The following is a 14,564-nucleotide window of genomic DNA, read 5'->3' as shown; positions in this document are numbered from 1 at the left end:
AAGGCTCACTGCTGTTCGCTCTGTACTTGCTACCTTTAGGAGATATCATTAGGAAACATGGATTAGCTTTCACTGTTATGCTGATGATACTCAGCTCTATATTTTCTTCAAAACCTATCGAAACTCACCAATTCACAAATTTATCGGAATGCATAGTTGATATAAAAAATTGGATGACTAGTAATTTCTTACTACTAAATTCTGAAAAAACAGAGATTCTAATTATTGGACAAAAAACTTCCACACGTAATAACCTAGAATACCGTCTAACACTTGATGGCTGCTCTGTTAAGTCTTCGTCGTCAGTTAGGAACCTTGGTGTGCTATTTGATGCCAATCCTTCATTTGAAAGTCACTTGTCTAGTGTCTTTAAAACCGCATTTTTCCATCTTAAAAATATATCTAAATTACCTCATATGCTCTCATTGGCAAATGCGGAACAACTAATTCATGTGTTCATGACATCAAGGCTAGATTATTGTAATGCTCTGCTGGGTGGTTGCCCTGCACACTTAATAAACAAACTACAGCTAGTTCAAAATGCAGCCGCTAGAGTTCTTACCATAACCAGGAAATATGACCATATTAGCCCGGTTCTGTCAACACTGCATTGGCTCGGTTCTGTCAACAGTGCATTGGCTCCCTATTAAACATCGTATAAATTTTAAAATATTGCTGATTACTTACAAAGGACTAAATGGTTTAGCTCCGCAGTACTTGAGCGAGCTCTTAAGGCATTATAGTCCTTCACGCCTATTGCAATCTCAATAATACCTAGAATATCAAAATCGACTGCTGGCGGTAGATCCTTTTCCTATTTAGCACCAAAACTTTGGAACAATCTTCCTAACATTGTCCGGGAAGCAGACACAGTCTGTCAGTTCAAAGCTAGACTAAAAACACATCTCTTTGACCTAGCATTCACATAATACATTCAGAGACGACTTCTATAATTCAATATTAGGCTGGATAGATTAGCTCAGCCGGAACTGGGAACACTTCCCTTAAATCCTGATGTACACGTTAAGAAGAATGGCATCTACGCTAATTTTAGTGTCTTTGTTTATCCCAAGGTTTTCACGCAGCCTGCCGGATCTAGGCCGTTTCCAGATGTGACGAAGGTGTCACAGTGTCTGGTTTGTGTTCCCCGGGTGTCCACTAGAGGTCTCTTCCCCAAACTGTCATGTGTTCTGAACACACTGAACCTGTGTGTGTTCCGTGACAGAAGGACTCCATCATTTATACATCCAGCATTATGGGGTTTCGTATCCTTTCCCCCAACACGGAGAAGGAGAGGAGGGGACGAGTCAAGAATTTGATGACACTACGTCAGCAGGGCCAGACGGTGGGTTGTCTGCATCAGACATTTTTGACTCTTTCAGGAGGCATGGGATATAATGATGCAGCTTTGAAAGACCTTTTTAATTGCTGCCTTGATGATCCCTTGCCAGCCTGGGAAATGAGGGGACTGGAGATACTGGACTTTGACGGCTTTGTCGGATATCTTCATTCCCGCAGCAGGTGGGATATATCAGTTGGGCTTAGATTTCCAGAAGGAGTGGCCAACTCGTTGCCGGTGTCACCAGACAAGATGGCTTCCAAACTGGAGCTTCCTACCGCCATTCCACCGCCTCACCCTTCACAGCTGCTTCCGGTGGTCCCTAAACGGAGGAGGAAAAGGAGGATTTCCTCCGTGACTGTTCCGGTGGTCCCGAGTCCGGTGGTCCCGAGTCCGGTGGCCCCAGTTCCAGTGGTCCCGAGTCCGGTGGCCCCAGTTCCGGTGGCCCCAGTTCCGGTGGCCCCAGTTCCGGTGGTCCCGAGTCCGGTGGTCCTAGTTCCGGTGGTCCCGAGTCCGGTGGTCCGGAGATGGAGGAGGAGGAGAAAGGTCTCCTCAATGACTTGTCTGGTGGCTCCTAACCCAGAGACAGTTCCAGAGGTGACTACCATCCCTGACGCGCCACCCAAGCGTCTCGCCCTGACGGCGCCACCCAAGCGTCTCGCCCTGACGGCGCCACCCAAGCGTCTCGCCCTGACGGCGCCACCCAAGCGTCTCGCCCTGACGGCGCCACCCAAGCGTCTCGCCCTGACGGCGCCACCCAAGCGTCTCGCCCTGACGGCGCCACCCAAGCGTCATACCCAGAAGCCTCGCCTTGCCAGCTCCGCTCAAGCTGCTCGCCAACGCTCTCCCAGAGCCTTCACCGCTGGTCCCGTCCAGCCCAGAGCCTTCACCGCTGGTCCCGTCCAGCCCAGAGCCTTCACCGCTGGTCCCGTCCAGCCCAGAGCCTTCACCGCTGGTCCCGTCCAGCCCAGAGCCTTCACCGCTGGTCCCGTCCAGCCCAGAGCCTTCACCGCTGGTCCCGTCCAGCCCAGAGCCTTCACCGCTGGTCCCGTCCAGCCCAGAGCCTTCACCGGTGGTCCCGTCCAGCCCAGAGAGTTCACCGCTGGTCCCGTCCAGCCCAGAGACTTCACCGCTGGTCCCGTCCAGCCCAGAGTCTTCACCGCCCTGGCGCCCGAGGGGTCTTCACCGCCCTGGCCGCCCGAGGGGTCTTCACCGCCCTGGCCGCCCGAGGCGTCTTCACCTCCCTGGCCGCCCGAGGCGTCGTCTGCTTCGCCCTGGCCGCTGGCTAAACCATCACCCCCTGTTTCTGTTCCCTTCCATGGACCTGGCCCCCCATCCCTCCCCCTGATCCTCCACCGTTCCACCTCCCTCCTGGACTCTTGTTTTGTTTGTTCTTTGTGGGTCTTGGAGCGTCTGGTAGCCGCTCCGTAGAGGGGGGGGTTATGTCACAGTGTCTGGTTTGTGTTCCCCGGGTGTCCACTAGAGGTCTCTTGCCCATACTGTCACCATTCACTCTGGAACTGCATCCCCCACAATCCTTGTCTGTACCAATCACTGTTCATTGCACTCAGCTGTTCCCCGTCATCATTGTACCCAGCTGTTACCTGTTATTCATTGTTAGTTCTTTGTTTTATACCCTGTCTGTGTCAGTGTTTGTAATGGAGTCCTTGTTTGATGTCCGTGCACTTCCATGTTTCCATGCCTGTACTGTTTCGTGTTTTCTGGACTGCCTTTGTTGGATTTTGACCTTTTGCCTGACTTGGATTATGATTACGGATTACCTCAATAAATTGCTATTGGATCTTACATTTCCTGTGTGTGTGTCCGTGACAGAAGGACCTTCGCCTGGACCGGATGACAATGCCTCCCCTATGGAGGATCCATATACCACTCTACAGATAAAGCGTTGTGGAAGTTTTCGGTTTCCATACCTACCCTAAGTGATAAAATAAAATAAAATTCTGGAATAAAATTTATAGACGAGACAAGTAGTTTGTTTAGGCATGGTTTGTAAGGAATTACAAACCTGCGTACATATATTTATACGCACATAACTATAGAATCAATTCTTAATGTGCATGTGAATGGCATCAGCGTCTATCACAGTTTCGCGTTTAAAGTCTGTTTAGAGAGAACGGTGTCGTCTTAGCGGCCCCTAATTTAATAACAAATGATCATTTAGACGGAAGTGAATCAATCAAAACAAACTTTAGCTGGAGAAAACATTATCCAAGAACCACTATAAAACCAAACCAATCTCTGTTACCTTAAATTATATGTTTATCTCTGTAAAGCTGCTTTGAAACAATCTACATTGTTAAAAGCGCTATATAAATGAGGATGACTTGACAAGAGTATAGTTAGGCCTCCCCTCATTCTAGAGGGACTTCATGCTAAGGCATCTGCTCACCAGCAGTAAGAGGTTGAGCTAGAGTTCTCCCCTTCGCTCAGAGGGTTTATGCAGAGTATCTACTCCCGGTCCCCGTCTATAAAATCCGGTGTGAGAGGTTATTGCCTGCTAGAAATTCTTTCTCATTCGAGGCCTCCTTATGGGGAGGTGCTGTGTGCATACAGGTTGTTGGCCTTCGCTACTGAGTTAGCAAATTTAGCCTCCCTGGTGGTGTATTAGGGGGAGATTGGATACTTTACATCCCCCAGAAGACAGGCCAGAATTTATATTCTATTAATCATTGGACGTATTCTCTTTAGGTAGTCATAATATGTAATACCAGGTCCATGAGCTGCTTGTGGGCTGAGACTTTCTACTCAGCTCTCCAAGGAGGACAGGAAGGATGTAAGCCGGTACTTCGCTTGTCAGGGTGCGTGCAGCTTGGGCTATGGCCGAATGGAATAATGTAACCTACAGCCTCTGGTGCATACCTATAGAATGGTAATAGTGACTACGGCAGCTAGTTCTATGGAGTCTAAGCTGTTAGAGCACGCATTCCCTGTGTGGGTATTATTTTGTATTTGTATTTGTATCTGTAAAAATCTCAAAATAACTTGTTTCTGTATCTGTCTACTGATAAAACCTGAAGCCTGAAGTGGGCAGGGCTTTACCCGGAAGGTCATACAATTACTTGAGAAGACCCTTATGTCTGTGGTTTTACAGCCTATCTGTTTTCTTCATAGTTATCACGGAACAAATTTGCCTTGTATAACTGATTAAATAATATTTTTATTATGATTATAACATATATTTAAATATCTTCTTCTTTGAAGTGCTTTTTTTAAAAATGCTTTGAAGTGTAATGTGATTGTGCTTCGGGCGACCTGAGTTCAAGTCTGTCGTGATTAAAAAAGTTATAATTAAAACAGTAATAATAATAATAATAATAATAATAATAATAATAATAATAATAATAATAATAATAATAATTGAACATGAAGTTGAAAGAAATAAAATAAAAACTTTTACAATGCATACAAATGCAAATCTGAACAAATTATAAATAATGTACCAGCATAAATCCCCTCTCAGAGATAGAGTGAGAGAGAAATATGTAGCCAATCATATCATACAAAGTTTAAAACATTTAAATAGACATATCAAGTAGTAGAAAATGGACATGCTTTATATCTTAGCTGATTATTAGGCTACTCTTGTCAGAGCTTGTTGGGTTTCAGAGAGACACGCAAAGATGGGACACGGTTGTTTGATTTGCGTTTTTGTTGCGCTTATTCCATTCATTTATGCATCTCGTACAAGGTTTAAATATACATATCAAATAGTACAACATGTGTATGGTGTAGTATTTTAGTTGATTTACTCTTGCCAAGCTCTGTTTTTAGAGATACACACGGAGAGGCAACAGCAACACAGCTATTTGATTTGCGCTCATTTCATTCACTCATTCAGTTCATACACTCATTATTGTGTAGTGATTTTGGAAGTTAATGTATAATGTCGTGCTTTCCCCTGACTTACCTTTTATCCAGCAAACACGAGGAGTGACTGTGTCAGCCTCAGATGAATATTATTAGGCAGAATTATTTGTTATTCGTTTTGAAGCCATTATCCGTGCCTTTCTGAATGAATAAGGTATTTGGCTTCGGGCACACCCCTAACAGGCACCCTCTTATACCTACGGTCGCACCAGCAGTGACGTCTCAGGCTGCCGGCTGCCAATGACATTGTCGCGTTTCAATGGGGGCCCCTTCACAAAGTTTTGCTTAGGGCCCCTCGAAGTGTAGGACAGGTACTGTACTGCATATTTAACCAGATCATTTTCTTGAAAAATTGTCAAATCTTGAAACTGACAGTTTTGTTGTTGTTTTACCAAGAAATTCTTGAAAAACACTCACTTGACTTTTTCTGCTGTTTTCCCTGTGTCTTCTTCTACAGCAGTGTAGGTGTCAATTACTATTGGAATAGAACTTTTGGTGTTTTCAGATACCGATATAGGCTTGACCTTTGGCTGGAACTTTGGGGGTTCTAGTTTGTTTTTCACGCTGACCTTCACTAAGTATGACTTTTGCTTGGACGTGCTGGAGCCTGGTTTACCGTTTCCTCCAAAAAAGCCAGATTGACCACCGTTTCCAGAAGCTCCAGATTGACCATCAGTTCCAGAAGCCCCAGATTGACCACCAGTTCCAGAAGCCCCAGATGCACCACTGGCTCCAGAAGCCCCAGATTGACCACTGGCTCCAGAAGCCCCAGATGCACCATGAGTTCCTATGCCTGCACCTGCTGCTCCTGCTCCACTCCCTAGATGTGCTCCTGGATAAGCTTTGTTTGCAACAACTAGGTTTAGGTTCATAGCAGATGCTGACTCAAAGTCAGCAGGCTAAAGGAGAGAAAAAGGGGTTGCACGTTCACTTACGTGTACTTACAGTGTACTTACCTAAGAGAGTACTGGCTAATATAAGGTAAGTACATGGGTTAAGGTTAGGTTTAGGGTAGGTTCAGGGTCAGTACCTATTTATTATCCAGTTATTGTAATTACTTTAATATGTACATGTACACAGGGAACAGGACTGTAAAATTAAGTGCTACCGAAAACATGCATTTGGTTACTCAATATGGACCATATAATAAATATATGTAAATAAAATGTGATGTGTACATCACACTAAAACAGCCCCTCAAAACATTTTAGTATTGATCTCCTTGGTTCCGTCACATGAACTTCTCAGAACTGTGTACAAAATAAGCACTGACCTTGTTCAGGTACAAAATACCCATATTTGTCCTCGGATCAGTTTCAATAGTGAAACTTCCATCCTCGTTTCCAGAGACTATTTCAAAAACGGCCAACCAATTGTCTGTCCTATCTTCATCCATATCCAGTGCCTGGATCCTTAAAACCTCAATGGGTGCCACATTCTCTTCAATACTTGCTGAAAACTAAAACCAGAAAAAACAGTTCACACTCGTTCCCATAACCACCTATTATTAAACATTATCTTATACTAAAGTTAATAAACAAAAGTCTAAGAGGAATACCTTTGAGAAAAAAAGAGTATATTTTAGATTATGAATGCAATGCGCTATAGATGGTTAAGCATAAAAATACGCTTAACGAGAAACTGCGCATCGCGTTTTATATTCTGGGTTCATCTGCTTGCCTGTACATAGTATGCTTTTTCGATAAGGTGTATGCTGAATTTGGTCTTTTAATATCACTGTCAACATTTTAGTGCTTAGTGCAAACTTGAAAAAAACCTGGTAGGCCAGTTTTTGTCCTCCAGGTGCACGTGCATAAGGGTGTAACATGAGAACTATGAATTGTCTTTGAAATAATATAGTTAGTGTCAAATGTACTGATAGTGATGATATTGTACTTTTTTTTATACGCTTAAGTAACATTTTATTTTATCAGTATTATACCTCCAAGTACAGTTTGTTTTAAATATACTATAAAGGTTTGAAGTACACTACAAGTGCACATTCAATGCATTTAAGTGCACTTCTTTATTCACAAGGGTATGAAGAAAACAACACATTTAATGTCAGAACTGTGACCTTCTGACTATTTATATTAGCCAATGCATATAGTCACCTCATCCTTCTCCAAAGTAGGAATATTGTCATTAACATCCAGGATGTCTATAGTTACAGAAGCTGTAGCAGAATTTCCTTGAGCACTTCCATACATGTCAGCAGCTTGCACCGTAAGAACATAAGAGCTGTGTTCCTGTTTAACAGAATAGGAAATGAATCCATCTTGACTCTTTGGCAAAAGAAACTGACTCATAATCACACACACATATATATATATATATAGTATAACTGGAAGCAAATACCTCTCTGTCAAGCGTTGGGTTGTTCACAGAGATTTTTCCATTGTCTTTATTCACAGCAAAGAAAAGCATGCCATTATTTGGCTCTTGTTTGATTAAGGTGTATGCTATCTTACTGTGAAGAGTGTTTGCCTTATCTGCATCTTTTGCCACAACTTGTGTAACAAAAGTTCCTTGAAAGGACACAACAATAAAAAATACATTGAAGGTGAAGGATTGGTCATCCCTAATTGCAGAAAATCAGAAAATGGTTGACAATGTCAATGCATTGGCAGGCTCACCAACTGGACACCCCTCATAAACACTGCTTCGTTCTGCCTTGTTGAAAACTGGTGAGTTATCATTCTGGTCCTCCACGGCAATGTTTACTTTAATATTATCTTCAGCTATGGTGTTGTTAAAGAACCATGCAGTGCCAATAAGCTACAAGATAAAAATAAAACAAGGCTTCTATGTACGATATGACTTTGTATATGAAAAAGACTTTCTTGTTAACTTGAAAAGGCTGTCTGGAATTGATCAGAAACCAAGAGCAACTTTAACAACTATAGCAAAAATCTGATGATATTGTAATTTTACCATTTAGTTTTCAGAAAGAGTTTTGAGCTAGATATCTGAAACCAACATACAGTACAAATCCGTTTTTTAAAATCAAGTTTTTACTTAAAACCTTGAAAGTTACTGATATACAGCCCTTGTGACAGCTATAGTCTCGGTCTACAGCATAACACATGATTTGCTTATATGCTTTGTATATGAAATATTTTGTGTTCATGATCCTCACGGTGTAGTTTTCTCTCTCCTCACGATCCAGAGGCTGTAAAATGCGAATGAACCCTTTGTACTCATCTACTATGAAGTAACCAACAGGGGGCCTGTCAGCTCCTGGACCCCTTAGAGTGTAGCGCAGCGGCATGTCCAGGTCAATGTCTGATCGCATCTGAGAAAGATCATATTGCATTAATTCAGGTTAGAATACTGTTACTAAAGATAAGTGTAAATGGTCCTAAAACCTGGAAAGTTTCACAATTCAATAATAATTAAATCACAATTCAATAATAATTAAAATCATTCATGATTTTAAGAATTTATAATGGCCAAGAATTAACTGATTTTAATAACCAAAACTTGTTTAGCTGTGTCTTAATAATTTACTAATAAAATACTGTTAAAAAAATTACCCCATTACAAAAATGCAAAATCCCTAAAAACTGTAAAACCCAAAGAGTATCACCAGTTTGGCATTTTCTAAAGTTTAATGGTAAAAGTTAAATTTTCACAAACTGTAGTGCACAAACTTTATAAACAAACTTGACTGCATTCACCAAGCCTCAACACTGTTACTGTAAGAAAATATTATCAAACAAGAATTTCTTCATTTCTTTTTAATATCTTTAACCCCTTGTTTTCATAATTTATTAAGTACTTTTTGTACAATGACTGCTTGTCAAAAAAATCATACAGCTAAGATTTTGGGTGTTTTGGGCTCAGTTTAGCTCCTCCTAAACGGCACAAGGCAGCCCCTGCTCAAAAGAGGAAGCTCGTAGTCAACGAGGTGCGAAAGCAGGAGGAGAGGATGAGGTGTATAAAGGCCATTTCCCAGGCCAAGCAGGGAGAGTGGATGAGATGGGAGAGTGTGGAACAACGCAAGATGGGCTGGCAAGACCTTTGGTCAATGGAAGAGAGTAGGATCAGTTTCCTTATCAGGTCAACATATGATGTTCTCCCATCACCACAGAACCTAAACCTCTGGGTAGGAGAGGATCCCTCTTGTCCTTTGTTTTCATCACCTGCCACATTAAGGCACATTTTGACAGGATGTAAGGTGGCTCTTAGCCAAGGTCGGTTTACTTGGCGCCATGACCAAGTACTCCGATGTTTGGCTTTAGCATTGGAAGACAAGCGTAAAAATAAGTTGCCATCTGTTCTAGCAAAACATTACACACAGAAGACAATATTCCTCCGCCCAGGCGAGCAACCACCAATAAAAGGTGTTAAAATTCGCACTCAGGACAACTGGAAGCTGCTAGGAACTGGAAAATGCTGGCTGATCTTGATCAACGGCTTATTTTTCCACCTGAGATTGCCACCACTAACCTCCGACCAGATATTGTTTTGTGGTCTGGATCAGCACGCATTGTTCAACTGATAGAGTTAACAGTGCCATGGGAGGATGCAGTAGATGAGGCAAAGAGAGGAAGAAAATGCGGTATGCTCAGCTGGCCACTGAAGCAGAACAGCGAGGATGGAGAGTCCGGGTTTATCCAGTGGAAGTGGGTTGTCGAGGATTTGTGGCACACTCCACAACCCGGTTCCTCAGAGACGTCGGATTCAGTGGCCAAGAGTTGCGTCGCACAGTAAAGAACTTATCTGAAGCAGCAGAAAGGAGCAGCAACCGGCTGTGGTTGAGACGGAAAGAGTCTGGCTGGCTGTGTAAAGGCCGCCATGCTACGGTTTCGAAAAATTCTTGAAATTTTAATGAGTCTGTTGGTTTATTTGTATAGTTTGCATAGTAATTACAGTTATTACGTTCCTGTGTATTTTGCGTGAATGAGGATTGGTGTTTGGACAGATATTGTGTTTTGCGGTAGTATGCCATACGGAACTGTTGCCACTGACCACTTTAACGTCCGCAGTGGGGCTCGACAGCCTTAGTCAAACGGGTTGGCGCGTATGGTCGGGTTGTGGAGAGGTTGTGAGAGATTGTGGTTAGGTCAAAGGAGCAGTCTCAGCAGCAAGAGGGATGTAAAGGTCAGCAAGCTGGGCTGAGTTGAGTGGTGGACGGAGGAGGGGGGGCGGAGGGGGGTGACTCTGGGACGCCAGAGTCACTGTCGAGCCCTCTTGAGGTGTCGTGGGCTAGTCGACGAAACACTGAGGACGGAAGGTGCCCACTTGAAGACCCTAGAGATGTCCCCTACTCCGCTCAATCCAGGCGGTTGTCATGAGGGGACCGCACTGTGGTTGCAGCCGTTGTGTGTGCAAATACTATTACCACCAGGCAGAAGGAGATTCACATCACCATTTGGAAAGAAGTGTAAATGGATGGAGAAGCATAGGTTACTGTAAAGCTATGTCTTAGTTGGTGCTTATCTTGGCGAAAGCCGATTACAAATCAGCACGAAGTTTTAACATCTACTCTCGTGTAATGGAAATCAGATAGTCATATTTCATTATGAGTTATTAAAATGTCTGAAGTGGAGTATCAAAATAAAGTGTAACCAAATAAGTTTTAAAGTAAATTCACTGCAAGTCAGTCCCGGGCCAATATGCAAACACATGTATATGGGCCCCCCTAACCCCGTCCTTCAAGTACATCAAAGAGACATTTAAAGATGTTCACTGTAGCATAAAAAAATACCATACCAAACAATACCATAAAAAAGACACTACCCAACAACTTTTCACAACCAGGAGTGTGTTTCCCAAAAGCATCGTTAGCCAACTATGGTCGCAAGTTCTGTCATTATCAGCAAAGTTCAACGAGTCTGTGTTTCCCGAAAGCATAGTTCTAACGAACATTCACAAACAGCATCGTAAAGTTGTGTGGTTGAAATGACAGCTCTCGACCTGTGGTTAGTAGCAGAGTTTCTTGTTTACGTGACGTGGACTCAATAAATCCTTATCTTGACCCAAATAAGAAAGCTGACATTCAGTGCAATCTATATCTTTTATTTAGAATACATAGAAGTTACATTTATGTCTTTTAGTTTGTGAAGAGATTTAAAGCATCATTTTTGAAGAGTGTGCATGTGCGTACATGCTCTACTACGTAAGAAATAGCTTATGATTGAATCTGGAAATAATGCAAAATAACTGAGAAAAATGAGAAATAGTCCTCAGAAGACATGTCTGTAAAACATCTAGTGTAAAATAGATGAGTTATTACTCCACTACCTGCGTGACATCATTAACCAACATGGTTGAACAACCAATTTGCGACAATACCGGTTTTGGTAAACAGTCGTGACTAGCTGGTTGATTTCTTCAACAATGCATCGTACTACGGTAGTGTAGCAGCGAATTACGTCATTGTACGGGAAACGCACCCCAGGCTAGCTTAACTAGCAGGACTTCCCTGGTTGACCAGCTTTACTAGGTTTTAGAAACCCTAATGAAAGCTGAATTGACTACAAAGGAAGCCATGAATCCTGTAAAAGATGCACAGTGATCAGCGTTGATGTTTGATAGGCTTGTAGAAAAGCACTGAACCGCAATGGAAGGTCAAGGCTAAACTGGGGTGTGTTTCGCAAAAGCATCGTTAGCCAACTATGGTCGCAAGTTCTGTCGTTATCAGCATAGTTCAATGAGTTGGTGTTTCCCGAAGCCATCACTCCTACGAACATTCGCAAACAGCATCGCAAACTTGTTTGGAACGACAGCTCTCGACCTGTGGTTAGAAGCAGAGTTTCTAGTTTACCTGACATGTGGACTCAATAAATCCTTATCTTGAGCAAAAGAAGCAAGCTGACATTCAGTACAACCCGTGTTTTTTATTTAGAATGCATAGAAATGTCATTTACGTCTTTTAGCGTTAAGAGATTTAAAGCACCGTTTTTGAAGAGTGCGCATGTGCGAACATGCTCTACTATGTAAGAATGAGCCTATGATTGAGTCTGGAAATAAAGCGAAATAACCGAGAAAAATTAGAAATACTCCTCAATTGCCATGTCTGTAATTTATATCAAAACATCTAGCATTAATTAGATCTCAAACAGTTTCATTAAAAGAAGTTATTTTGCCACCACGTGCCTGACGTCATAAACCAAGGTGGTTGAACGACCACTTTGTGACAATATGGTTTCGGGGAAACAGTCGTGACTAAATAGTCAATTTCTCCAAGCATCGAGTTACGCCGCTGTACGGGAAACACACCCCAGAACGGAACAACAAAAAAGTCTAACATAACCAAGGCTCAGTCAGTGTCAATAATAAACTACTGCATGCATACAAACGATTGTGACACAGCAGCCCAAAATGTAAAAGCAAAAACCTACTCAGTAATTTCAGTTGGATTCTCCAGGCCTTTTTTTCAGCAAATTCATCCACGATGTCCTTGGTGTTTAATTCACGACTTTGTGCATTCTCAATGAAAAATATTCTGTGACATGGTGCTCTGCAAATTTTTTTTTTATTAGCTTCTGTTTTAAAAAATGACTGCTCCGCTGAAGCAACAATAACCTCTTACACACTGTTTTCTTTTTTTTAATTTGTCGCTATGAAACCTTTTTTAATGATGCTGCTCGTAGTGCAGCATCATTAAAAAAAAAATGACGGGGTAGTTCCACGGCAGCCACGGAGTGCAAAAAACACAAAAAACACATGCACACAAGAAATTAAAGAGAAATTAGAAAGTACTGCACATGACATGCATACAAAAAATATATTTATTTTGGCCACGAATTATTATTACATTCACTCGTTCTATTGGGCGGCGGGCCCCCAAATGGCCCGGGCCCATTTGCACGTAAATACCCTGCATGCCCAGACACTACACCACTGACAGTAACCCTGCTTTTTTTATTATTATATTTTTTTGTGTAATTAATTTTGTCTATTGAAATTTGGATGTCGATTTAATGCGTATTGCTTGAAAATAAGCAAAAAATAATTTGACATGTCCTAAATTTTGGTAACAAGCTTAATTTAAAATAATTGGAAAATAAAACAGGTCATATAATTTAGTTTATATAGTTTTATTTTCCACTAAAAAATAAAGGTATTGTATTAAAGGTATACCCTTTTCATGGAAAGTGCTGACAACTGGCTGTATAACAGTTTTATCTTTTAATAAACAATTGATTTACTGAGTAAGTATACTGAATAACTTGATTATAACTTGAATAACTGAATATTATTATCAAAGCCGGCATTGTAATATGCAGTACGTGCAACGACTGGAGAGATTTGCTGTATTGTAAGTTGTTTCTATTACCTTGCTGATAAAGGGCTCATTGCTGTAGTCCACATTCTCTGTAATCTTTTTAACAGGTACAATCCATTCCCTTTTATGACGCTGCTTCTTTGGAACTTTCCAACAATCTCCAGTGCTCAGGATCTGTTAAAAGAAAAAAGAAAAGAAAACCTTAACACATAACAACTAATATTTGCTCCATAACACTTTTTAAAATACCATCTTATTTTTATTTTATTTTAATTGTGGCCTGGTTTTTAGGTTTAATTGCTATGTTCTTTAACGGTGATAAGTGGTCGTGTATTTTGTTTTAGTAATGCAACTTTGTTTATGCAAGTAGTAAAATGTGAGATGGTTCACCTATTCTGGATCCTAACAACACAGTTACAAGTCAACATTCAATGCTATATTAATATTTTGTATGTGAGGTCTCTCATTTCAGACTTCCAAATGAAAAAATCAGCCCTTTTGTCTTGTTTACAGTAAAAATATCTAAATCCTTCAAACAACATATATTTTCTATTATTATTCTATTATATCTATTATTATAACTTATTTTCTATTAAGATATTACGACTTGCAGCTGTTCTTGAATTACTTTTTTTCTTACTTTATTGGTATATAGGTTTAATCAAACATAATAATCATAATCATAAAAACAGTGATGTTACAGTCATTACGGAATAACATTTTGGTATCTGTATATGCACTGAACAAATATATATATATATGTATTTTGAAGTTGTAAATAAAACAAAGATTACTGTATGTTTTACATATATACAATTTCAGTTCTTGAAAATTTCATGTTTAATTCAATACGTTTCTTGCTGATACTAGCAATTTCGTAATGAAACATTTTCTATACAAATTCTTATATTATGTTAATATACCAACCTATTTGAGGTATTAAAATCCGTTTGTTACTGTACAATATACTGATGTTTGTGATACTAAAGGCTACAAAATCACTAAATGTAATTTAATTGCAAGCAAACAGAATAGTGCTTCTTTCCCTTATAAAGTATACAGGGAATTATTTTGCAATTGCTTTGTTAAATATAATATACA

General features: G+C 40.9%; 1 protein-coding gene across 1 annotated transcript in view; it reads right to left on the bottom strand.

Annotated features, from left to right (window-relative positions):
• dsg2.2 (desmoglein 2, tandem duplicate 2) overlaps positions 1-14,564 on the bottom strand; it is a 31,704-nt gene that overhangs the window by 16,194 nt on the left and 946 nt on the right. The window contains exons 2-8 of the mRNA XM_077220963.1: positions 13,515-13,637; positions 8,367-8,522; positions 7,864-8,005; positions 7,586-7,755; positions 7,342-7,476; positions 6,501-6,686; positions 5,645-6,126 (exon numbers count right to left, since the gene is read on the bottom strand). Of these exons, the coding sequence (XP_077077078.1) occupies positions 5,645-6,126; positions 6,501-6,686; positions 7,342-7,476; positions 7,586-7,755; positions 7,864-8,005; positions 8,367-8,522; positions 13,515-13,637 (1,394 nt within the window). The remainder of the gene's footprint in view (positions 1-5,644; positions 6,127-6,500; positions 6,687-7,341; positions 7,477-7,585; positions 7,756-7,863; positions 8,006-8,366; positions 8,523-13,514; positions 13,638-14,564) is intronic.

This window comes from Siphateles boraxobius, unplaced genomic scaffold, assembly GCF_051911475.1.
Source record: "Siphateles boraxobius isolate OS27281-9 unplaced genomic scaffold, OSU_SipBor_1 8, whole genome shotgun sequence".
In the NCBI taxonomy this organism is placed as follows: domain Eukaryota; kingdom Metazoa; phylum Chordata; class Actinopteri; order Cypriniformes; family Leuciscidae; genus Siphateles; species Siphateles boraxobius.
The sequence above is the reverse complement of the archived record's forward strand: the minus strand, read 5'-3'. Positions and strand labels throughout refer to the sequence as shown.